This window comes from Pagrus pagrus (genome assembly GCF_965226575.1).
Source record: "Pagrus pagrus genome assembly, chromosome: 4".
Lineage (NCBI taxonomy): Eukaryota > Metazoa > Chordata > Actinopteri > Spariformes > Sparidae > Pagrus > Pagrus pagrus.
In genome coordinates, this window is record NC_140188.1 from 13,743,454 (window position 1) to 13,770,526 (window position 27,073).

Here is a 27,073-nt window from a genome sequence, read left to right on the forward strand (position 1 = left end):
CCCCTTACCTCTTTGGAGTCTTCCTGGTTGCGGTTATCCTCTCCTGTCTGGGCCGCTATGGTCCTGTGCTGGTCTGTATGCATGTTGCTCCACCACTGCTCTCTCCAGTATCCCACTCCTCCAGAACTTCCAGAGCGGGCCGACCCCTCGGAGCTCCGGCCCAGCCTGTGAGCTCCGTCGATAGACATGTCTGAAGCCCTGCCCTCTCTCTTCACGCTGGAGCTGAAGTCCAGGATGGGAGACGGGGACGAGGGGGAGGACAAGAGGGAGCTAGGAGGCTTCTTGAGGGAGAGTGCCAGGGGGTTGTAAGGAGGGAGGGGAGCGGTGAGCTGGGAGCTCAGGAGATCCCTCTGAGATAGCGATGATATGGAGGAAGAGGAAGACGAGGCTTTGAGGATGGGCTCCAGTGCAGCCTGCTGGGCCTCCATCTCTCTGCGAGCTTGCTCAAGGATGGAGCGGATGGCCTCGTCTGAACCACTGCCACCTCCACCTCCTGTGCCGCCTCCGCCCCCTCCTTTCAGTCCTGCATACGAGGGCTGAGCATGGGAGAAGTCTGTCGTGGGAGGAGAAAAGGGTTGTCACGGGAGATGCACACTAACACTCACAGCCACAATGTATCATCTTCAATACTTTGAGTCGTCTGGAGATGAGAAAAAAACTACGACTCACCTGCTTTCTGCACCTGCAGCTCTCTTTTGGCCTGCTCCAGAATCGACTTGATAGCCTCATCTGAACCAGCCTCTGGGGTGCGGACACGGGCCGTGATGTTACCTGGAGGGAGAGAAAGAGGGAATGGGAGGAGATGAAAAACCGCGTCAGATTAAAAAGCAGACATAACCAACAAAAACGGAGCCTATAAGGACATCAAGTTATTACACCATAGCACAGCACAAAGAACAACATTCCCACCAATGAGCTACGAGGCGACTACGCTGGAGGGATTGTCATAATTTCTCTGGTCCCTCTGGAGCTCACACATGCACACGTGCTACAGGGTTCGTACAGTAAACGCTCCCCACAGAATAACAACTACCAATAAAATCCCTAAATACACATGCTGGCTTTTCCTTTGACGCAAGTCACTGAAACTGTGCGGTTACCTTCAAGGCACATGTATATCTGTGCGTCTGCTCGCAAATTAATAAAACGCCAACTCACACGCATACACACCATAGATACAGTTCATCCCAACACAAACATGCCACACAGACAGAACGTGCTACAATCTCTGTGTGTGAAGGGGACAGACCTGTGTGTGAAGCTGTATTGGAGAGGGTTCTCCGCTTCGGAACATCCTGAAACACTCGGCTAAGCTGGGGCTGGCCTGAGCCCTCTGTTAAAAACAATATACCACACACTATGTTACAGCACTTGTGTGTTTTTTTTTCTCTTTTACAGCTAGACTATATGGTGCCTGTGATGCTCTGCAAATATATGGCATGTGTGGACACTTCCATCCAATGCACATTATAGTACCATAAATGCATCGATCTTCACCATCTGTGGCCCCGGTAGGAATCAAACCTCTAACAGGAATATTAAACTAGTACAAAGACAGAGTAGTGAAGGATAAAATATTTAATAGTACGTATTAAACTGCAGCCTTATTTTCAACATGGGCTATTGTCCAGAACTAGGATAGTAGACTTTGCCTTATTTTTTTTTGTACAACTGAGACCACCTTCAATCAAAAATGTCCTGATGCGTTAACAAAAGCAGGCCCTGGCTAATCGAATCTACCCGTAGTTAACAGTACCCCTGCCTTCCTCCTAGTTCCCACCGATCAATACTATTGATGTGTGAAAGGTTTCTGTATTGACTGCGATAGCTAGGAGAGGCTCTTGGGATCAGTGCGTGACTAGGAACTCACTCAAAACACACAGGTGTGGCACAGGATGGGAGTAAGGAAAGAGAAAGAAAAAGAAAAAGCTAGTCCATATTGACAGGCTAATCAATGGCTCTGTGCAGGGCTGTACACACACACACACATGCAAGACACATACACACACACTCTCACGCACGCACTGACACATTAAAGATACACCGGCTCACCTCTCTGCCGTCCCTGGATGCTGCGCAGTGCGAGGATGTTCTGCTCATCGGCGAGGAACTGCCTCATCTTGTGGAAAGGCTCCTTCCCTCGGATGGTCAGCTTGTTCCACGGCTTTGGTCTGGCCAGGATCTCGCTGACTGAACCCTGGGACAGTCCCAGCACATAGTGGCCAAACACGCGCTGCCCAATGTTGTGCTTGATCAGCTGCTCTTTCACCTGCCGGGCGATCTCTGCTGTGTCCATGTCCTCCCCGTCCAAAATACTTCCTGTGGTGGCGTCAGAGTGGCTGGGTGACGGGGACGGGGCGCTGCCGGCCGTGCTGCTCCCGTTAACAGGAATCATATCTGGGCTGGCTGGAGGGGGCTGGGGGCTGCTGGCGGCCAGCGGGATGGCAGCGGACCCAGAGCCAGGGGTGGAGGTAGGGATAGAGCTGAGGGTCGGGGTGAAGGGGGTGAACAGTAGAGCCCCACTGGGGATTCCAGATGATTCCTGCAAGGCTTTGGAGTAGAAGGTCTGGAGCAGCTGCCGCTGAATCAGGGAGTTCAAAGCCATCTTACCACCCACCATAGGGAAGACGGGAGAGTAGAAGTCCTGTCCAATGCCCGTAGGAGTGAAAGGGTGCGTTTCGCCGCTGCTGGTGGTGGTGGCAGTGTTGAGGGGGTCCGTGTGAGTGCGAGACAGGGGAAGCTGGGAGGAGGAAGGAAGAGAGGGAGGGGGAGGAGGGGGCGAGGAAGAGGGGTCGCTGGGCACGGTCTCCTCCTTCAGCGTGGACTCTTCTGTCCCTTTTCGCCCGGCTGACCCTACAAGAAAGGTCAAACACACCATGCATTATGGGGGAGTCAACAAAAAAGGGGTTCCAAAAAGAGAGAGGAAAAAAAAAATTAACAAAAGCTGAAAGTTATCTTAATCAGGTCTTTTTCAAATTAGTGAACTTTGTTTTCCTTTTTTGCCAACCCCCCCAGACAAAGTGCCCATGCATTTGTGATTTCAACCTTTCTTGTAAGCCACAGCCTGGAAGAAAAAAAGGACAAACAAAACAATTGACACTGTGCCACTTAGGCAGATTAGCTTGGCCCAGGGCTCAGTCACACTCTCTCTCTCACTGTCTCGCAGGCAAAGTGGAAGTAAGTGGACAGGGTAAAATGATGTCCTTAGATAGCCAATACACCATGTGAGTCCTCTTCCATGCTGCTGCTGCGTGTTCCTAAACACTGATAAATCCCGTTGTAGAAGCAGTATCATAGTCTTTAGTTCATAAAAACACATCCGGGAAAAAAAAAATGGAGCAATAAAACTGTTTTGAAAAACATTTTTTATGTCTCAACAGAAAACAGATGCATGTCACCAAAAAAACAGAGACTGTGCGGCTCTGCCTCATTTCACTTCTTTCCTCAATAGTTAAGACTGATTAAATTTTTACATTCACCAAAACAAATAGAGAAATAAACTCTATTTTCTCGGTCTTGTAACTACTAGAATCCATCTTGATAATAAGCGCTGGGAGAAATATTATTCTAATGCATAACCATTGAGACTTAACATGATTGAGTAAGACAGTAAGCTCCCCTTACTGTGAATGTTAATCAATTCAAAGCTATTCAACTATTCAAGCCTAAAGCCATGACATTTCAAACCCATAAACACTGTTGCAGAGGGCAGGAGTCCTGACGCAGGGCCGATAGTATGGTGTCCTCATTTTTGTGTACTGCAACTTTGTTACTGTTCAGGTTGACCTCCTGTTGTGGTAATTCAAAGACACCAGACATACATTTCCTTCTTCTTTATGAAGTGAGGCACTATAGCAACATTTCAACACCATGATAAAGCATTTCTTTTGCATATTGAGGACCAAAATCATTCCACATACAAACAGAAATGGTTAAGTATTCTCAGAGAAAAAGAATCTGCATGCATACATACATTATGTATTGTATGTATGCACTACCCTGATGCAACACAGCCTTACCTGCAGCTGAGCCCTCATCTAAGCTCCCATGAATACTGGACTCCACTTCTGTAGGCATTCTTTCGCTTTTGTGAAGATAGTCTGGCCAGATGAATCCAGCCCTTACCACAACCTTACATTTGGGCACACTTACCACTGAGCTCAGAGTTGGCAATGCGCAGAGCGGCGCTCTCGGACTGAAGACTACGGTTCCTCTCCAGCAACAGCACCTCAAGAGGTTTGGATGAATCCTGATGGAGGGGAACAAAGGAAGAGAAGTTAAAATAACTTTCCACTGGCCTCTGCCTTCAATTGCTCATGTTGACTGATCTAGCTATACAATTTGTTTCATCAATGACATGTTAACTATAGCTGCAACATTACGTGTACGCTCCAGTGCTAAAGGTCACTTATTTCTACAGATTGTAGCTTTTACCTGCACAGAGTCAGATGTTCCAAACTCCATAGACTTGAGGATACTGAGGAGAGAGAGAGAGAAAAATTCAAGATCAATACCGCAGAAAGACACATGCACACTCATACAGCTACCGTGTGGCATGCTAGCCTCACTATTTCTGTCTCTTTAAGGACATAGAAAGGATAATGGAGACAGGAGATACAATATTAGGCTACAGTCATACAAGCTTCACCTTCATAAAGGGCATTCAATTGAGTTACACATCTTAAATGAAGACACGCACCTTGTTTAACATCATTAAAGACATCAAACGCATGCAAAAAATAGACCTGTGCTGGACACACACACACACACACACACACACACACACACACTCCTCTGTACGTGCTCCTCACCTCAACTCCTTCTTCACCTCCTCATAGTCAGCTTGCTTCTGCAGTTTCTCCTCCAGTTCCTGTAGATTACAAAGAGACAAGATGACATGAAGATGAATAAAATAATAAAAGCACTCCTTGGATCTTTACGTGTCATGTACTTATTTCAGTGACTTGACTCGAGACAACAGAACAGAGCGAGCAAATGTGTGAATATAGTCACAGGTGTGATCAGAATACAAAACAAAGCTGGAAGAAGACAGGAATACAGAAATAGCCCTATTAGAAATTAATAGCTGAAATAACTGTGTTTTGTAACTACCTTGAGAGTGGCAGTCTTGCTGCTGAGCTGCTCCTCCAGCTGTGTGATCTGGGAGCTGGTGGTCTCTCGGAGTTTGGTCAGGCTGGCCTGCAGTCTCTGGACGTCCTCCACCAGCTGGGCGGTCTCCCTTTCTTTGGCCCTGAGCTCTGCCTCCAGACTTGAGTGGGATGCCACCTCGGCCGCCTGTTCCTAAAAGTCAAAAAGGGATGACAGTTTAATCTCACAGGCAAAATGAAACCTACACAAGTAATTACAAAAACAGCCATAAAAGGTCCGGATTTCTGATTCAATTAATCACTGCAGCAATCAGTGTTTCTATGCCAGACAGAAGCTGATCTATGTACTGATTAACTTTTCAAAAGGCTTCCTTCTTTACATCCATAATCAGATGTGCTTTATCACAAGCAGATACTTCAGTGCAGCAGTCAGTCTGAAAGTTAACTAGTCTCACCTTGTGCAGGTCCAATAAATCAGTTAATCAATACACCAGTCACCTATTGACCCAATGTCTCCAGCGTCTGACCTTTAAGATCAGTGATCCATAAACTGAAGCTTTAATCAGCTGATCGCCAGCAGCACAAAAAGGCCAAGCTGATCTTTAGCCTATCAATACCTCTTCGTCAGCCATCTAGTAAATCAGTGAAGCAGTGAGATGTGTTACCGTGTCAGGGTCGGCCTTGGCCGGGCTGCTGAGCGGCTGGGATTGGTTACTCAAGGACAGGCGCTCTCTGAGCGACTCCGCCTCCCGCTGAGCTGCTTCTGCTCGCTGGAAGGAGAAGAGAAAAAGTTGAAGGGAAAAACCAACTGGTGCAGACTGTAACATAGTCAAACACGATCAGTTCAGTGCTACTGTGTAATGTGCTTTTTGTCATTTTCCACTGGCCCCAGAGAACAGTTGAAAACCTACTTAATACATGTAGACAGAGAGAGCAGACTGACTGATAGTAGGAGCAAGAAAGAAAAAGTTCTTCTTGTTAAAAAGTTAAAAGGTGTCAGGCAAGTGAATTCCAAAAAGGCAATCAAAGTGAAGCAATAAAGTTTTCCAAAACACCATCTTCTGCCAGCCAACTGTGTGTCTGTCAGGAACGGAGGTATTCCTCTTTCCAGCATAAACAAGTGTTTACCACAGAGCAGAGGCAGAGAGAATACAAAGAAAGTGTGCAACGATGGCAGACAGTGAATTTTTCCCTAATTGAAAATATTAAATTAGTCCTGAGGATTGAGATGATACCCGACGCCTCGAATTTATGGCCTGACTGGCGCGCTCCAGTTGGGAATCATCTGCAACACCGGCCAACTTGCCATCATTAGGAGTTACAGGGAGCCGATTCTACAGTGTTCCTAATTGCAACCATATTGAGAGCTGTTATTGACTGGGTGGGAGTTGGACTGCTAGTCGCACAAGAAAAATCCTGTTTTCCATTTTCTCCTTATAAAAGCGTATAAAAAGTCTGTGACTGAGCTGGAGGCCACGCTGTCATCCTCTCTAAACCTCAAATCAGAAGTGTGAATAGTGTGTGTGTGTGTGTGTGTGTGTGTGTGTGTGTTCGTGTGTGTGTGTGTGTCTGTGTGTGTGCGTCTGTCTGTGTCTGTGTTTGTGTGTGTGGCATTATAGTCGGAGCGCTAACCTTCAGGCTAATATTAACATTACATGCCTATGCTACCCCTTTAGCCACAAATCATACTCTTGGGCTAATAATGAAAGTTAACAACAATGACATTAACAGATACCACAGGAATATTTACAACACGAGGGCAGAGGGCGCGCTGGGGGGCTTATTTCAGCTGGTTTAGTAGGTGTGTAATAAAAATGTAAAACAAACAGCAGCCCTCACAGAAATAAAGAAAGTCTTTATGTGTTAATATAGGCCACATTTCATAGATTCTGAACAGATACGACTATTTATATTTTCAAAGATAACGCTGGTGATGTGTTATATTTTTGGTACGCTCACCAAGACCCACACAAGAAGACTACTGTTGATCTCTTTTTTTTGTTAAATGGCACCTCCACTAAATTTGGGAAAATATGGGGTTCATTTTTCCTATCTGTTAGCAGAATAAATTCCCCACTTAGTCCTGACTGGAGCAACTTTTGTGGTTTGAAGTGATATGCTGCTGTCTATTAAGGACATACACTACTGGCTGATTTTGTTTGTTTTAGTTTGTTTCTTGTCTGGGTTTTTTTTCTGTGTTTTAGTTTGTTTGCCTATGGCTGCGTTACTTTAATTTTCTCAGTCTTTGCATGCTGTTTTGGTGTTTAGCAACATGTGAACAGCTACTTTTCAAATGTCTTTTCATTAACTGAATATATACTTTTTTATTTTTTACAAAAGCTCTGCTGACAAAACCCAATAAGAAAAAGGAAAGAAAAAAAAAAAACACTCAAGTATAGATAACAAATACAGAAAATATATCAATGTATTCCAACTTTCCCAGACCCTCTCAGCTCCGGTTTGTTCCTACTGAAGACGTAAATCTTTAAAAAGGGTCAATAATATATTTGTTAGGCTGGAGGAAATCTGGAGATAACGTGGTTGATAATGCTCATGTTTCAGAGTTTCTGGAAGAAGGAACAACTATCTCAAAAACCCAGGGTTTCAGTGTCAGTACAACATGACTCACATCCCTCTATCTTGGAAACATCCCTGACAGGCTGAGTAAAAATGATACCTACCTCTGTAAGAACTTGCTGGCAGCAAGTAAAAAGGCCATTACAAAATACATCTGACCTCTTTGTCAATATTGTTAAACACCTACATCTACAAGAAAAATGATGATACGTCCATACAGCTCCGAGAGGATTTGAAAGAAAAACGTGTGAAAAATGTGTTTATTTAGTCAATGAGACAGATTATAATTACTGTATGTACCATGTGCGACATTTTATTTTAAAGTCGACAAATCTGCCCGATTTACTGATAACCCCATGACCATGACTTATCTGCTTTTTTTGATCATTTCCTGTTTGCTTTTAGCTTACCGTCATTGTCATGTGAAAGATGATTCATACGTAAAATCGTTGTTGGATTGTTAGAAAAAGCTTTACAATTCTCTAAGTAACAGCTCGACACTGAAGTGTTTCTCAAACAGGAGACGACTGGATATTTGTTGTAGACTATTTTGTTGATTAATACACATTTGGTCAAGAACATTTATGACAGTAGGGTGATGAACATGAGCAACTCGAAATAAAGCCATTGTTCAACATAATGAAAGAACATATCACCCCGTACAACTTTGTGGCTCATTGATGTGTTTTTAAATCAATGGTCTGCATACAGAGACAATACTTGTTGATTTCGTCTTTTCACAACATTTGTTGATAAGAAGAAAAATACAGAATATCATTCGATTAGATCCTTGAGTAGTAGTACTTCCGCACATCTTATTCTAAGGATTTTGGTCAATGACTAAGTTGCTTTCTCTGTATTTTCATAATAAAACAAGTGGAGCCTGGTGTTGTGGACAATCTAGACAATGCTGTGTATAAATGTACAGTCGGTATGTTAAGTTACCTGATTGGCTCTTTCCAGGTCTGTCATCACCATCTCAATCTCATCGGCCCTGAGAAAGACATTTATTGTTACAACAGAGGATGTGACAGGGCTTTTAAGAGACTCACTGAGATACAGCACACAAATAAAAACAAGGAATGGATGAACAGAGACGATTCACAGGAAGAAGAGTACACTGTGCACACATCACGTGTGTGTGTACGATTGTTCAGAGAGGACACATTTGGAAAATACTGGTGCCGTGTCCATTAAGCTACTGTCTAAATTTCACCTTAATCCATTGATTGTGAACTCCATAACCCAAACAGCTTGTATGTGTGCGTGCATACATGTATTTAAGTGTGTGTGCGTGTGTGTCTATGTGTGTGGGTGTGCACATGTAAGCCCCTAAACCCAGGCCACACTAAAACAGAGGGATTACATTAATAGAGCTCTAAGTCCTAATACAGCAGACTAATCTGCTATGAAGCTGTGTGATTGTGTCTGACTAATGGTCTGGATGGGGGCCACGGTTCACCTCTCACTTGCTAGAGGTCAGATGGCAGGAATACATCCCCATAATACTAGGGATGCACGATTGTGAGATTCTTGGCTGATACTGATATGTTGCTTAAAACAAAATTGCTTTTTATTCCCCGTTTTGTGCCAGGAAACGAAGCGCGAAAAATATTAACTTCAGATATTTACTCAACTTTTTTAGAGTCATTCAGGTTTCATTACACTTTCTTTGCAAGAGCACAACTTCAATCATACAAATTTATGAAGCAGCCCCTTTATATAACCTCCTTTCACATGAAAAAGGCTCCTTTTTTTAAAAAGTAACGGCTTCAGAAGCCTTTTTAGCCTGTTATACAACTATCTGCTCAATGAGAAGAATTGTTCGGCACTTAGATAGCCTTACAAAGTGACGGCAGAAATGTCACGTCTCACCAGCAAGTAGCTCATGAATCTGCCAGCGCAAAATTAATGTGACACAACAGATAAACCACTATCAGTGATTTTTATCTTGCTTGCCGATAGCAGTGACCAGGGCAAATATCAGCCAATGCAGATGTTCAGCTAATAAATCGGTACATCTCTACATAATAACGCTTTGGAGAAACTGTTAAACAAACTTCTTTCATGAATTTTGAAAAGACTTGCGTTATATTTCAGGTTATACAGCATCCCTAAATAAATGCCTACATATGACTACCTTCTTTGTTCATTAGCGGTCAGTAGAACTACAATAAGTATTCAATTAAATCGATCAGTCGATCAAAATAAAATTAGTTGCCAACTATTCTGATAAATCAATTAAACATCTGAGCAAAAATGTCAAACATTTGCTGGTTCCAGCTTCATAAATGTCAGGATTTGCTGCTTTTATTCATCATTTAAAATAGAAAAGAGTCTTTTTGTTTTGGTGTGTTTGTCAGTCAAAGCAAGAAATTTGAGGATGTCACTTGGGGGCATTTTATAGACTTAACAATTAATCAATTTTTTATGAAAATAATCAGCAGATTAATTGATTATGAAAATAATCGTTAACTGAAGCACTAGTTGTGTGCGCACAAATATACATTCTGAATACATTTCACTATATGACGAAGTTACAATTGAAAAACGTCAATAAAATCCCTACAAAACTCCTTGGGTGCCGTTCATTGCATTACAAAAACGCAGTGTGTGTGCGTGTGTGTTTATTTGAGACATAACTTGCTAATAAGAGTACATGGGTGGCACTAAACACCGAGTTGTGAGTGCATATGTGCACCACTGCGTCCATTAAGACCTTTTGATTTCACTGCAATCTTTTGATAGTGAACCCAATAACCCACGCAGCTTTTGTATTTGTGTGTCACAGTATGAGAAACAGTGTTATGTCCCATAGGCCTGAGTACTACTGATTTGAATGTGTTTAACAAAACAGACACAGTTGATATTAGGTCAACATTGTGCCACAGGCGATGCAGCAAAAAGAATCAGATGTGGGTGGGAGAGCTTTTCACTCTCCGCTTTTATTCTTTTCCCTAACAGTTAAAAGGATCTAGTATGCATTTAAGCAACATAATAGTACACTACCTCACCAGCTTTTATCCTGTCTTAAGCTATAGTGTGCGGGAACCACGTGTGCACTCAATCGCGATCCCGCACACACAAACGTAAGGTCAGGGAGCCAACAAGCCAGAAAAGCTTGTAATGGAGAGCGTTTATGGGTAGTAATGCAACCCAAATACACCACCGCTCCTGCTCCAAATGTGATCATTTAATCAAAGTACAGATGCACAAAGTCTTCTTAAATAACCTTTGGATTTGGCTGTATTTGGGAATTATAAAGGCAAAGCTAGAGGCTGAGGGCCAAAGCAGATCACAGGGAAGGGATTTTCTGCATATCCTGATACAGTCAGTCAGTCGCCGGGCAGGGCAGGAAACTGTCCATGGCCAGCCGATGCACCCGGTGGAATTAATTCATCAAACACTGAACAGTAAAGGGAGGGTCCTTCGTAATGACAAATCCTGATTTTAGGACACCAAAACTTTATGGATAAAGCTCTATATAGCAGCCACAGGGAGGAGCTATAGAGTAGATGCACAGCTGCACTCAAAAATCGCATACACCAAAACACACACACATTCTTTTGTACCATGACAGCCAATGGGTGCACCCAGTGACATCAGTGAGTACTGTAGGACTTCTGAAACAAGCCCAGAGCCTCTAAGCCCCTACTGTACTTCCTCCATCTCAGACAGGCCTTTTCATCTCTTATCATCTTCTCCTCTCTCTTGCTCCTCACTCGACCGGCTCCTTTTCTTTTTCCACCCTCTGCCTGCCTCTATCCTTTCCCCCCTTCAACCCGTTTCCCTTCCCATTGCCCTCCACTTTTTCTCCTTTCATCTTTCTTTTTCACCCCCTTCCACCTCCCCTCTCTCATCTTTCGCCCTCTCTTCCTCGGCCTCTGTCCTCAGTGCCAGCAGGATATTCCCCTGATTTAGATTTTCATTTCCCTCCTCTATCACGCTCTTATCCCCTCTTCCTCGCTGTAGCCTCCAGCCCGACTTGCTTTTTGCCCTCTAGCTTTCATCACTCCATTCCTTTTCTTTCCTTGGCTTTCTCCACATTGCGTTTTCACAGCGTGTTACCTTGGGGATTTCAAGGAGGCTTAAAAAGAAGCTAGCTGCAAGAGTGTGCCTGTGTGTGTGTGTGTGTGTGTGTGTGTGTGTGTGTGTGTGTGTGTGTGTGTGTGTGTGTTTGTGTTGTGCGCCATTTTGTATTTATATGTGCTTCAAATGGACACAGGAAAAGCCTATTGACTGTTGCTTAATTATCAGCAATTAAATGCTTTTCCCAAAATGGTATCAAGCCTTTATGCGCAGATAAAGCTACACATACACATACAGAGGAGCATGCACACACACACACACACACACACACACACACACACACACACACACACAGACACACACACACACACACACACACACACACACACACACACACACACACACACACACACACACACACACAGAGCATCCTGTGGGGCTGGGGATCAATATATCATTAATCTTTAACAGGGACTAAACGGGTAAAACGCGGCCAGTCAGACCCTCACAGCGCTAACACAGAGAGGGGGCTACGCTACATCTGCAGGCCCGCCTCCCACTGAAGCTCACACACACTCTGGGCACTGCAACATCGACCAAAATTCTCAGGGAGTGTGTGTACATCTGTGTGTGCGTGTTGCGTGTGCTGGTGTGTATTTTAAAAGGCAGATTACCCGAATGCAGCAAGAGGATGGGGGATTTGTCACGCAATGTCCTCCTTAGTGGAAAGTTTAAAGCAAGTGTGTGTTTGTGCAAGTGTGTGCCTGTGCTTGTGTGGAAAAAGCCCATGATATGTATGGCGTTTGTGTTTTGCAGCGCCAAAATGTATGCAGTCAAAGGGTTAAAAGTTGTGTTCAGCCAAACACTGGCGATTTGCTCAGCCAAGCAGTAAACGGGGAAAGGACTCCAAGGACTGGGAGGGTGCAGGGTTAGAGAGGGTTTGTGTGTGCTTTAAAGCGTTGCATTAAAATTTCAGATCACAGCACGCCACATAGTCAAGGACCCTGACTGCCTCAGGCTCACGAGTGAGTGCGTGTATTTGTATGTGTGTGTGTGCAAGTGTGTGTGTGTGTGGATGTGGGCCGGCATGTGTTTATTAGCTTCTGTAAGCAAATGGGGCCTTACTATATGTGTCCTTTCAAAATGCGTTTTCTTCCGACATGAAAAGAAACAGACAAGGACAGGAAAACAAGAGGAGCGGTGCAATACAGTCATGGGGAGAGAAAATAAAAGAGATGGGGGGGCTCCGATAGACGGTGAAACCTATTGATTAGTGCCATTACACTGCATGTAATATCTTCCTGTGGCCTTTCCTCTTACACTCACAAACGCACAACGTAGGAGATAAAAGACAAAGTGTGGGAGTGAGGGAGGTAGAAACAGGAGAAAAAAGTACTGTGAGGGAGAGAGAGGGGCAATCGATCTGTTTTTAACAGCCAATCAATTTAACAACTCTGTTAATGGAGAGACACAGTGAGTTTGGGGCATGGTAAATGGGGTGGGGGGAAACCTTAAAAGCCAACTTGATACTCTCCCGCACTTTCTGTACGTGGCACATGCAGGATACCCTTGATCATTTTTGGATTTATAAGACACTTGATGTTTAAAGGAAAGTGCGATCTGGTGATGAAAGCTTTGCTTTTCTTCCCAAAATTGTAAACTTTCTGAATGCCGTTCAGATGTTTGAGTGGTTCTGGTTCCCGCTACTAAACCCGAGGGAACAAGGGGTGTGAATGCCATAAAGTGCCACTTCGCAGTGTGGAGTGCTGACATGGAAAAGCTTCTGTTCTCATCCTTGCCACCACTATGAGATCAATAATGATAGATGCCAACAGCTCAAGTAATTGAAGCTACCTTATCTTAGAAGCCTGCGTGGCTTTAAGTCAGAGATCTCAAAGTGACCCTCGTCAGCCTCGCCTCTCTGTCGTGACCCTGATGAATCACAGGGCGCTTTAGCCTACACCACACAAAAAATGTCTCTATTTTGGTGCTCAGTGTGGCGGCAGACTGCATCACAATCCGCGTCAGTATTTAGAGTGTGTGGGTAATGCTGGGATTCGGAGGCTGCTGAGCGTTGTGGGAGACGATCCAGCTGTTAGGGAGAAAAGGGGGAGTTTCCGGGCAAGGAGATGCACTAAACAGGATGATTATGTCAGGCAACAGAGTCAGGAGGAGCCAGAGGGGAGAAGTCATCCGCAAACACACACATAGATCAGCGAGACACGTACTTTGCTGTGGATTCCTCGTCATACTTGGTCTTCAAATCAAAGAGCTCGGCCTGAGTTGTTTCAAGTGCTGTAAGAGACGGGGAGAGAGTCAGTCGTAAGTTTCCCCGCTGAGTAAAATGAAGAACTTTAGTGTAAACAATACTTTTTAAAAGGCCCTGAAAACACATTTTGTTAAATAACTTTAATTTTTCACATGAGGGATTTCTGTTTTCGTGCTTTCCTCGCTGGTTTTAAGTGACAGTTGTGGAGCCATTAGCCAATGTTTCCCGGTCACTGTAAATCTGATCAAACCACACCCGCTCAGTCCAGATGATGCAGATTAAGTTTTAAGTATTAAAAAATGGATGAGTTTTTCCCCCAAACTTTAGCGTTGAAGGAACATAAAGTGAGACATACTTAAGATTTCAGTTTTAGAGCACCAACTCATATTCAGCCATAAGGTTGCCATTTTCTCTGAGTTAGTTAAAACAGTGCCCAGGTCTGTGAAGAAGGCTGGTACCTGTCTGAAGGGACTGGGCCTTGTGCTCGGCCTCTTCCAACCTTGAGGACATGGAGTCCTGGTTCTCCTGGAGTTTCCTACAGAAGGCAGGAAAAAGAAAAGAGCAGAAAGTCAAAGATAGAGATACTGAGTCAGTAAATCTTGGGTTCACACTTTGTGGCAACTATTCTCTATTTTCCCACCATTTCTGAAGTGTTTTCCCCACTAAAATCCTCCCAAACACAACCCACTCCTCATTAAGCAGCCCTATTAGGCAGGAATGTCTGGCCACTGGGGCACACTGCACCCGGGGGGAGAGAGAGAGAGTGAGAGAGAGAGGGAGAGGGAGAGAGAGAGCAGGGGTTGAGTAAGGGGGGGCACAAACCACAAGGATAAAATAGATTCATTCTTAGCATATAAAAAGTTGGGCTCTGCTGAGAAATTGCCACTGCGTGTAAAAACATCAATAATCTAGCACAAAGACAGTCTTTATGGCACTCTTTGATGCCCCCCTTCACCGCCAATCTGTCTCTCCTGTCATCTCTATTTTTCTGCCCTCTACTTCATCCTTTCATCTCTCCCTCTCTCTCCCTCCTTCCCTCACTCCTTGCAGGATAAAATGCATCAGAGGTGCCATCCATTTACTGCCCCTCTCAGACACAGGAAGTCAGCTCTCTGCAGACAGGAAGGGGCCTATAAAACACTGACGTAAAGGAAATACAGTTGGACAATTGATCTTCTACAGTACGCCTGAAAGGGGCAGCGAGCTTCAACGCAGCTTCGCGGGAAACAAGATGATTGACATGAGGGGAAAATATGAGATCTGCATTGTACGTTAGTCAACACAAATCTTGTAAAATCGACTTCATGCGGGCCAGACTTTTATCAAAATGATCAATGAGGGAGATTTCTTCTGAAGTGCTTTAATGATTGTAATGGAGTGTGAAAACATCAGTGGCAGTCTTTGGCACTGCTTCGTGGTTTAGAATTAAAGCAGAATATGATGCAACTGTAAGGACATAATATAAACCACTGACATGTTTTCTTGAGAAAAACTGTGATAATGAAAAACTTTTTGACAACCTGTATGCTGGTAGAAGTTGCGAGCAGTATTCAAAATACAGCTAAATGATCAACAACCACAGAAGAAGTTACCTTCTGCGTAATAAACTGATGCAGTGGGAAAATATAAAAATGAGACCCCATTCAACAAAAATAAGGTTTTAACCTTGTTAACCTGTTCATATGGTTGTATATGATACAAGAAGTATCATGAGCTAAATAAGAAGTCAATGCCACAGCTGAGCATTTCTGCTTTGTAACTGCAGTGTACCAATGAGTCTAAAACACAGATTCAGACAACCAAAGTTTTATACGTCAGAAACCTAGAAGAACCAGTCCCATTAACTTGCAGGGTGGGGCGTTCCATATAATTAGCATAACACTGCTGGGAAACAAGTTGCATCCAGTAGAAGTCAGGTGTGCCAGGTGTAGCCAGTTATCTGTATTTGCAATCAAAGTTTCCCTACTTTCAAAGAAAGGCAGACACATGTTCGGTTTTCACCTGCAAAGTTGGAAAAACTGTGAGCGATCATGTTTTACCAAAGAACCTGAAAATCTGTGAGAAATAGGTGCAGTTTAAAAACTTTGTGATGTTCCAGCCAAACTTCCAACGAGAACTTGTTTGTTGACAGTACTCATTTTTCACTGAGTACTGTTATGAGAATTTGACCCAAAAACAAATAGGGTTTGCCACAAAACTGATGTTGAGGACCTGAAGCCATTATGTGTAGCCTACAGATATAATATATATCATTCTGACAATCAAACTAAATATTGTGCAATATGATGCTATCGTGCAGCCCTAATTGTTTCATGTCCATGGTGGAATCTGAAACAAACCGTACATTTACATGACTGGAGAAGCTCTCCATACTGTGTAGCTGAGCTTTACACCTGACATGTTGAATTTAATCTATTTGTTATTTGTTGTTTTAAGAATTTGTCTTCATTTCTCCGCTACGACACGTTTTCAGATTCGATACATCCATCACAGCCTTTAACTCCTGCTCACCCTCACTTGAAATGTGCCGTCTCTTTAAGCCCCGAGGCTGCAACAGCTAATCGTATGAGGGCTCATCATTTCAACACTGCGCACATGTATATTTATGCCTTTAATTTAAAATAGGAGCACATAGTTATCGAGGATAACTACATTTAGATTGACGGCTCAATTCTCCACCTGCACATGAAAACTGAACTTAATTTGGATTTGCATGATCATTTAAACTGGCCATAATCATATTAATCTGCATTTACTGAGCGATGTATTAGGAGGAACGGTGCCTGGTGAAAGTCTGTTGTTAAGAGAGCCAGTATTATGGCAGCTCACACCTTGGGCAATTAGTTTAATTAACTTTGTGTTGAATGGGCTCCTTCCTGGGAAAGGACAGTATCAGAAGTGACTTATTCCAGCCTTTGTAAGACTTAATCACACCATTTCAGTAGTTAGAATTGCTTTTTTCCATCTTCCCAAAATATCTGGCAGCAATTTTGAGTGTATTTATTACTGCCACTGGCTTCCTGTGTATCTGAAAATCACACAAACTTCAAAATGCCCTGAAAATGGGTTTTTGAAAAGGAAGTAACCTATTAAACCAAAATATATTACTTTGTGTCAAAATAAAGAGACAGGGAGGCACAAATTTTGCCATTATAGTTATTTGGTGGGTTTGATTCGGGGTTTTAGACACAGTAGAAGGCTGTGGCAGCAATTATTCAGAGTGAAATGGTTGAAATATATCGTGGTAAAGACAGAAAATGGGAGTCTGCGGTGTTGATTCCCATCAAGACAAGAATGGCAAGCACCCACATGACAAAAATGCTGGCATTGTCTTTTATGTAGGTTATTTTCCAGTCCTGCATTCAGCTGTAAAAGGGAGGCAATGCCGGGGAACAATTTGCTGATTAAACTGATAACTTCAAGAAAAAGTCCAAGGACTATTAGCTGAGATGAAATTATAAGTTGTGAATAACTCTGCTAAATAAAGTCAGGAATCTTAAACTTAGCACTCAAAGATCAGAATCATAGCAGGTCTGCCAGAGAGCACAATATCCCCAAAGGTTTAAAATGGCACAATAATGCAGAGGTTGGTACTTGAAACACAGCCACAGCACAAAACACACACACATACACACACATACACACACACACAGCTATACCTCTCCTTCTCTGCATAGTCGTTGTGTAGCTGGAGCTGCTTCTCTTGGGCCAGGTTTTCAGCTTGATTCTTCAGAGACTGCTCGTACTCTCGGATCTTCTCCTTCAAGGCCTTTATGGTCACCTCTGGAGGAGGTAAAAGCAGAAAGTCCAGCGTTTAGAGGAAATAAAGGGTGAGTTAACACACGGGCAATTTGCAAATAAACAGACGGCAGCGGTTTCCTAGTTGTGATGAATGGCAGTGATGACGATAACAGTTTTGACTAGGGGCATTTGACCTTTTCTTAAGGAGCAGCTTTTCATATCCCACATTCTTCCTCTGTCAGCACAGACGAAGGCCGTGGCCCCTATGGCTCCTGCCTAATCTTTACATCCACGACTGGTATAGAATATTCAACTTTCACCAACAGTAGATATGCTGTATTCATTAGGGCTGCATTAGTGCTGAAACCCCATAACCTGCTGACGGCTGAGCTCTGTATGGGGCAGCCTGAAATAAATCTAACACATAACTGGGGTAATAAATAGGCCTCCGTGTGTGTGTGTGTGTGTGTGTGTGTGTGTGTGTGTCTGTGTGTGTGTGTTTCTCAGAGAAAGATATAAGTGAGTGAGACAATGATAAAGAGCATTGCTGCTTGCTGCCTTTGACTGAGGGCTCTTAGCACTTTGTGTGCGTGTGTGTGTGCGTGTGATTTAAACTCCAGTCTCACTGCTCTGACACATAATCAATAGAGGAGAGTCCCCTCAGAGCCCTCTTACCCCTTAACTGCTTAACTGAACTTTAAACATTTAGGTTGCGGGGATCAATGGCCCCTGCACTCTTTGTATGTGTGTGTGCGCGCGCGTGTGCAAGTGTGCGGGCAGGTCCGCGTGTGTGTTTAACAGGAGTGGGAGTTCCACAGTGTGTTTTGGGGTTTAAATATCCCCCATCTATTGAGGCGGGAAGGAGGGATAAAGGATGAGGGAACAGGAAAATCAATGGCAGAATGGAACCCTGCCGCTATCGAGCTGTTCCAATTAACTCTCGCTGAGGAAAGGGGGATTCCAAAACATTCCCTCCTCGCTCACTCACTCCTCCTTTTTCGACTGAAATTACACCACTTTTATTACGGCTTCTCACTCATCCCTCTGCCTTTGTCAGTTTTTCCATCTTTCTTTACCCCGAGGTAGCCTGTCGTTTTTTATTCATGAAACTGCGCCTCATGTTTTTTTTTTCCCCTGAATACCTAGTTGAAAATGTAAAACCTTGTACATTTTTTGTGTGTTTGAAAAATTTATGAGGCATTAAAATATGTTGAAATGTGGCCTCTTTCTTTGAAAAGGGCTTCTAAATATGTTTCTTTGACCTTATATTTGCATTTAAAAGTTGTCTATATATCAACATGCAGGCAAAGTGGTGAGGTCATCCTCAAGCACCACTTTGGAGAAACTCCGGTCTTTTCGTTAATAACTTGTTTTTGATTGGGAAATAAAAGTCTGTGTTTCATACGTTAATCATGTTTTCTCCAACTCTGCACCTGAGCATTTATAATTGACACATTTTACACGTTTTACTTTTGCTAGAGTGGAACATCTTAAAATGACTTGAAACAAACGACCTTTTGGAGTCATCACAACCCAAATTGGAAATATGCAAATTGTTTTTCATCTTGCCTTGTGGAGTATTTGCAAAAGACAGACGTTGATCACCTAAAACAAGGGTGCAATATTAACTTTTTTGTCCGCTAGGTAAATGGCTAGTGAATGTTTAAATTTTAACAGCAAATCAATAGATTACCTGTGTTTTTTTTGGCTAATGAGTGAAACAAATCTATCAGCCACTTGCATATTTCTTTATCAGTATCTGGCAAAATGTTTTTTAGGGCTAAAATTCCATTTTTATATTCATGACTTGGCAAAACCCTTCACTCCGGGACTTACGAGTTCACATCAGGTCACTCTGAAGTTGATTTGATTTGTTGTATTTTTACATGGACAACCCACACTGATCAACATCATGTAAATGTGCCGGTGTTAGCCAAAAGGCTAATTTCCAAGTGTTTAGTTGAACATTAGATGTTAAATTTGCCATTCAAATAACAATATGAGTTTTGATTTTCACAGGAGCGGCCTTCTCCATCAACTGGTTACAGTAATGAAGGAGATAAACTATACTAGAGAATTTAACTTCATTAAAACACTATCCAACAACACAAAAACTGACTGCAGGTGTATGAAATTTTGATACATGATCATCTGTGAGAGGGGCATGGATGTAGGCTGCACAATCAATCAAAGTCAGTAAAGTCCCATCGTGTGTGCCTCTGCATGTGTCCTGTCTCTAACCTTGGTTTTTGACCTCTGCAAACTCTTTGTTGTAGTCCTCCAGTGTCTCTCGAAGTTTGGTGTTCTCTGTCTCAATGTCGTGCATCCTCTGGAGCTTCAGCTGCAGCTGCTGAGCCAGCTCCAACACAGGTACAGGATCTGGCGGAGACAACGTACACCGCGTTAACACAGTGCAAAGCAGATTACACAAACAAGGGCGGCGAGGTGGTGTGGTGAGCTAGGAATAACTATGTTCAAGGCCCTGGGAGAGAAAAGCGTTTGGCCTGGTGAAGTGTCCTTGAGCAAGGCAATGAATCTCTAACAGCTCCAGGAGAAGTGTCCTAGAGCTGACCGTGGCCTCTGAACTCCCTTTGGAGAATTACTGATGCCAGCAAGGACCAAAAAAGATCACAAATTACTAACAATATTTTGATGAGATGAGTTATATGCACAGTCACTCCTGCATCAGACGGCTATAAGTCAGTTTAACTATATGCAGAACTAATCATATCATCCAATACTGGTTTATCAAAGGAATCTGGATTTTTAACCTTCATTTTTCAGGTTCAGGTTAAATATATGTTTTATTTGTGTTTATATTAATGGTTATTATATCCATTTATCACAATTTCATCTTTCATTATAAAGTTTATCCTACCCTGATCATGTCTATCATGTATGTTAACTAGTCACAAAAACTATATCCAGCAGTGGTCTACTGTAAAAACAAGAACAGAACAGAGAACACTGAAAGGTCACTGGTTCATTTTCACATTCTGTATCAACAAAAACTTTATCCATAAAGGTTATTGAATGACACACTATCAGCCATTGTATAAACAGCGACTATTGTCGGGTATCGAGATAAACTTTTGTATGTGGGGGGAAAAGAAACGAATACGTCAAGTGCTGACACAGCAAGATAACTAGACAAACGACACAGACGGTACCATAGATGAGACATATTAACAACAGCGATTACTGGGCTGTGATCAGTTAAAGTGTTCGCTGTGATGCAGCTTGAAAGGAAGAAAAAAAAGAAGAGAAACATGGGAGCAGACAGATGGACAAAGTGGAGCCGCGAAATAGGCAATGCGAAAGGTAAATAAAAGATTAAAGAAACCGAGACAGAAGGAAGAAAGACAACTTTCTGGAGGCATTTTACCAACATCTCTGTGAACACACAGCAGGGTTAACTGTCAGTGTGATGAAGAGAGCCCTGTCAGTCAGGCCAATCACATCTGATTGGTGCTCATGGGTGGCAGACTGGTGACAGGCAGCCAAGAGACGCGGGCGACGCTCATCAGCATGCCAGCTAAAAGAGCAGTTTGTGTGTGCGCGTGTGTTTATGTGTGTGTGTTGTACAGATAAGAGGAACTGACAGCTTACAGCTGGGGGTAAGGGCTGTGTGTGTGTGTGTGTGTGTGTGTGTGTGTGTGTGTGTGTGTGTGTGTGTGTGTGTGTGTGTGTGCGTGCGTGTCTCATGTCTGACGCAGTTAGATATCTTAACTATGCTAATGAGAGATCAGCAGAGAACGATTGGGGAATTTCATGCTGATTTTGTGCTGTCAAGGTGACACACCATGCAGGGCTAAGCTCTGACACAGACACACACACACCTTGTCACAAACACACACATGTGCGCACTCACATATAGTCTCGTACAAAAACACACAAGTAAAAACAAACATTAAGGAACATAAGGAACATAACTGTACGCCCTGAATTTGGACTCCTATGTGCCTCGGCGCCCTTGAAAATCAACTTTCTCTCCCTCTTATCAAACCTTTGTCCTTCACATACACCCCCGCCCTCCCCTCCAAATCAACTGTACAGCCTGTTAAAAGCAGTTTGACTTGTGGGCCACTGGTGCTGAGCGCTCTCGCCAGACACCTTTAATCTAAAGCAGAGCACACTGGGCTGACTAACCAGGCCTTCAGCTGATAGAAGACAGAACAAAACACACTGTTTCCTCTTTCAAGACTGCTGCATTAGTCAGGCTGGTCTGTGTCTGTGTGCGTGTGTGCATCAGGCATTACATCATTGTCTCGCTGCAAGTTAAGAATAGCCCCGTCAGAGCTGGCGCTGACTTATTGGGAGCAGTACAATCCAAAGATATTACTGTAGGTCTATCCATGTGGGAATATGATGACCTCCTTACGCTATAGATGAACTCAACTCCTCTCTCATTCCTACATACAGGGCCCCTGCAGGGCTCCAATACAGCTGAAAATTTCCAACCAGTAGCTCTGACTGTGTGTGTGTTCTGTAACACTCCCTCCTCGGCCTCAGTGTGCTGAACGTGACTGCTCGTGTGTGCGTTCTGCGGCAGCCAATCGTGGGCGCACTTGTCATCCATATCAGGACGCACCTTCTGTTAAGACCCTCTAAAGGCTTCACCAGTGGGGATGAGATCTCGTGGGGACATATTAAGGCGTCGCACGCGCCTGGTTGCACAGTGAAGGAGCACCAGAGGGATGGTGTCATGCTTTTTCTCTTCCCCTGTTGGTGCTGTCAGCATGGATAAGGGGGTCTCCTGATCACGTTTTTTGGACTGAGGAGGTGTCTAGACAAACACACTCGAACAAACAGACACACACAGGGATGCACGCAGCACGGACGTTAGACGTGGCCTTACCTGGGACATCGATTATTTTCTTGTACACGTTCAAGAAGGCGTTCTCTGCTTCTTTACTTCTCTTACTCAACGCATCGATCTGCAAAGAGAGAAAAAAGAATGGTTAATCGTCAGTTACACCACCTCACATCTAAGTGTCACATCCATACACTCCAAAGGCAGCCCATTAATTTCACAGTAAGACTAGTCTACACAGACGAGCTGCAGAGGTAAAACCAACATAAAGTGTCTCAGCAAGGTGTTGGGCCACCGTGTGCTGCCAGAACAGCTTCAATGCTCCTTGGCATCGATTCTGAAAGTCTCTGAACTCTACTGGAGGGATGGAACACCGTTCTCCCAAAAGTTATTCCCTAATTTGGTATTTTTGATGATGGTGGCGGAGAGAGCTGTCTAACACGTTGGGCCAAAATCTCCCAAAGGTATGTGAGGGCCACAGTATATTAGTCACATCATTTTCGAACTCATTAAACCATCCAGTGACCCCTCGTGCCCTGTGGATGGGGGCATTATCATCCTGGAAGAGACCATTCTCATCAGGATAGGAATGTTTAATCACAGGATAAAGGTGATCAATCACAACAACTTTGTATTGATTTGATTTGATTTTCCTTCTAAAAGGGGACAAGTGAACCGATAATTTAAATTTACAGATTAATTTACATCCATTACATTTGCTCACACTCAGATAAGTGTGAAGATTTAGCCTAGCTTCAACTGTAAACCAAATTGTTACAGGCAATAAAAATCTTGAGAAATGGGTTTTAAATTCGGATGACTTTTCTGCATCAAGACATCATCAAACGTCTAACAATCGTTTTTTATTTCCCCACACACCTAAAAGCCATGCCAGCAAAATGCCCCCAACATAACAGAGCGCCCAGATCCCCTCACAGCGGGGGTCAAGCATTCAGGCTTCTACTGTTTTCACGGTGTAAGCCACACATGCATTCGCCCATCTGTCAAGACTATTATGAAGGATGACTAATCTACCCATATCATCTTTTTCCACATCTCTGCAGACCAGTGCCTAGGATTTTTGCACCACTGCTCTCTCAAATGTGCATACATTATAAACTTATTTATCTTAAATCTTCTCTAGTCTCTAAACTTTATAAGCCCCTCAAACTTTTTAATGAGGGGTTCATGCACTGCAACTCTCCTTTCCGATCCCTCCTTATATAATTGTTGACAAACTGTTCTTGCAGTGACGGTGTGATCATATCCTGCACTGACATCTTGGTCACCTATGGAAGAGCTGCTTTTCTATTAAATATCGTACTATTGCAAGAGCATCATGGTTATCATATGTGCTCACCACAAAGGCCACACGATATTGGATTTTTGCTGATATACGATATTTGCTAGGGCTGACCTGAATGCTTCAAAGCCTCTACTGTTGCCATGGTTATCAACATCCAAGTCCAAATTCAAATGTAACAGGGTTCGTTTGTTTTGTTTTTTTATGGAAGAGTAAGGAGGCGTTACTTAGGCCAAACCAAAAGACTCATAAAGAATGAGAAATGGAGCTCCTCTTTGGGGTTTAATTAGTCTCAAAACCTGTACACATAAAAAACAGGCACTTGCACATTGTGCATGCACATGATAGTATCCGTGAACGGAAAACCATCCTTGCAAGGGTGTATTTCTGCTGCGAGCAGGGGGCTGTGACAAGTGCAAGTTTGACCCTAACTACGTGAGCGCAACAGATCAACACACATTCCCTCGTTAAGTTCAGAATTTAGAGGCCGGATAGAATAAAAAAATGCTGGTGTCTCCCATCCTCGTCTCGCATGACACTCATAATTTCACTAACAGCCAAATGCGACAGTAAATATATGTATTATTAATTAATCTGTCAATGCTTTAAATATCCACGGAAAATTCTCAATGAAACATATGAAGATGTGATATTTCTTCAGACATACAATGCTTTTCAAAATGTACACAATCACATGGCAAAATAAGAAAACTACTTGGTCAACAGTTTTGAGTCGCATCCACATTATTAAAGCATCATCTTATTTGACTGTCACTTTGAAAAGTTCATTTCAGGCCAACGTTGTTATTTCATTTCAAAGCCTTTTGGAAAGCCTATTGGACGATACAGATGACGTGCTGAGATTATCGTGCATCCCTATTTTCTGACCCTTTATACTGAAGTCTTTCCCATAGATCTAAATGCAGATGTCACTTTAGACAGTTAAGCAGTCTTTGTGACTGAGGCTCCTGCCATCCGTGACCCAACAATGAACTCTCTTTCTCTCTCTCAACGTCACTTAGACCTTTTCCTCTTGTCATCTTAAAACAAAATCAGAATCAACTGGGCTTGCTCAGCTTTTTTTATACACGCCACAGAGCATGATCGGATGTTAATTGCTAAATTGTACCTAGCAGTGCACCTGTGTGGAAGCATCTGCATTCGTCATGTGTTCTCCAGCCGTTTATTTACGTTTTTTTCTTCATGTTGTCACCCGTCTGTATCCGTCTATCCACACTATGCGTCGGTATGTTGCATGCGATCGCGGTCGTCTTGACAGTGGCTGCGTTGGTGTTTCCTTCCCGTGGAGTCTGTTCAGCTGTTCAGCCGATGACGGATGCGTTTCGTTTGCCGCGTGCCCGTGCGTGTCCGCGTCGGTCTGTCCTCGAGTGAGTATGCCTAAGTCCGTCAGTCGTTCGGTGTGTGTGTGTGTGCGCCTGTGTGTGCGAAATGTGTGTGTTCGTTTCCCCTCCAGCACGCTGACATCATTAAACAGCTGGCTCAGTCTTTCCAGCCACAGCAGGGGCAGATTATTCAGTCAGCTCTTAGCAGCAATACAGTGTGGATCCATTACTGATGCAGCCATTAACACAAGAGGGCACGGCATGCATTCCATCACTGATATTATTGAAATGGACAGCATTAGAATGGATCCATAAGAGATTAATTCCAAAATCATTCTGGGGGATGACTTTTACACTGTTGTCAATGCTCAAACATGAGGCAGCAAGCTCTACCATAGTCCGTGTGTCACACTTCAATATGAGAAGCAGACAAGAGTAGGCGAGACGCATCTGAAATCAAGTCTAAATTGAGGGAAACACATGCCAAATAAAGACATTCAGATGGTGCTACTGTACTGGGCAGAGCTACAGCTGACTACTCTGGCTCACGCACTCAGACTAAACAGCCTTGTGTTTCTCTTCCAACTCCTCCAGCACACTCACTGAGAGAAAAGGAATAAAGACAAAAGCCTATATAAGTCCAAATATAAAGTCTTCACATTCCCAGCCAAGCCAGTAGTGTAGTTGATGGGTGGTTTAGGGGTTCTTGCCACTGTAAACAGAGCGGGCTACATGTAATACTGCCTGGGCTCCTATGGGAACCTAATAAATCTCTTCACATGGCTTTGATTCATCTCTAGTTTTTTAGCCGCAAAACATCTGGCCCTGTGTAGGCTGGTGCCAGCACCCCTCCCTCTTTTTTCCCCCCTTTATTTCTCTATGTCTCTCGCTCCCTCTCTCTCTCTCGAAATTCTCCCTCTTGTCACTTCCATGTTCTCTGACTCATTTTTTTCTTTCCCCTCAATCTTTTTCAGTGTCAGTCTTTCTCACATGTTTCTCTGTCACACACTCATGTCTAACTGGCATGCACAGGGCTCCTGTCTAGCTCTCTCTCCCTGTCACACACACACATACTATCCCACTGCTATATCTCATTCTCACATCATGCTGCATCATGTACTTTACCCTCTTCATGTGCTGTGTGACACTGAGCGATCGGGATCCTCAAATGCAAGGCCACTAATGGGAGATTACTGATGCCGAGCACTAATACCTCTCACACACCAGCGCCAAACCTGTTCATCAGTGTCGAAATGTGTGTACATATGTGCATAGAAGAGCATGTGATCAGAGGCTCAGAGGACCATAACACAATCTAATGATAAAGAAGAAACGCTCGCAAACCAACACATAAAAAATGATCTGCCGATGGCGGTGAAGGAAGCCGGCTGCGTGACTGTACAATGACTGGGCCAAGGTCAGTGGTACAGCAGCTTTATATAGCCCAACATGGGAGGCAGGAAATAGACATTTAATGTAGGACACACCCTACAGTTAGAGGCAGGTTAACTGCAGGACCAGAGCCATTAGAAGACCACCCAGGATTTGCAAATACAACCCTGCTGTTCCAAACTGCAGCTCTTTCAACCAATCCCAATGACATCTGCTATTACATGCTCCCCTGCCCCCATCCCACACACACACACACACTCACACAGACCAAGCAAAACAAATGAAGTGACACAAATGATACCTCACCAGTATCAGTAGGTTACCGATGAGAAGTGCTTGCAATTGCAAAAGGTATCCCTGACACATCCACACACACAAACACGCACGTACGTCAGCAACTTGTGCCACCATCACTCAGCACCGCCTCGCTCCCCTATCTAACCCATAGTGTGTGAAGGGCATCAGGCTGACCTGCGTGTGTGCGTGCATGGGTGTGTG

The 27,073-nt window shown here is 43.6% G+C and overlaps 1 protein-coding gene across 4 annotated transcripts in view; it reads right to left on the bottom strand.

The window, feature by feature from the left end:
• cux1b (cut-like homeobox 1b) overlaps window positions 1-27,073 on the bottom strand; it is a 66,591-nt gene that overhangs the window by 15,049 nt on the left and 24,469 nt on the right. For 2 of the 4 annotated variants that reach the window (XM_084351873.1, XM_084351872.1), the window contains exons 4-18: window positions 22,583-22,661; window positions 19,966-20,103; window positions 17,643-17,766; window positions 14,442-14,518; window positions 13,943-14,009; window positions 8,631-8,679; window positions 5,774-5,878; window positions 5,113-5,301; window positions 4,812-4,870; window positions 4,435-4,477; window positions 4,153-4,249; window positions 2,053-2,853; window positions 1,250-1,333; window positions 670-771; window positions 9-553 (exon numbers count right to left, since the gene is read on the bottom strand). In XM_084351873.1, coding sequence (XP_084207999.1) covers window positions 9-553; window positions 670-771; window positions 1,250-1,333; window positions 2,053-2,853; window positions 4,153-4,249; window positions 4,435-4,477; window positions 4,812-4,870; window positions 5,113-5,301; window positions 5,774-5,878; window positions 8,631-8,679; window positions 13,943-14,009; window positions 14,442-14,518; window positions 17,643-17,766; window positions 19,966-20,103; window positions 22,583-22,661 — 2,559 coding nt within the window. The remainder of the gene's footprint in view (window positions 1-8; window positions 554-669; window positions 772-1,249; window positions 1,334-2,052; window positions 2,854-4,152; window positions 4,250-4,434; window positions 4,478-4,811; window positions 4,871-5,112; window positions 5,302-5,773; window positions 5,879-8,630; window positions 8,680-13,942; window positions 14,010-14,441; window positions 14,519-17,642; window positions 17,767-19,965; window positions 20,104-22,582; window positions 22,662-27,073) is intronic. The other 2 variants (XM_084351874.1, XM_084351875.1) reach the window with 2 other exon arrangements.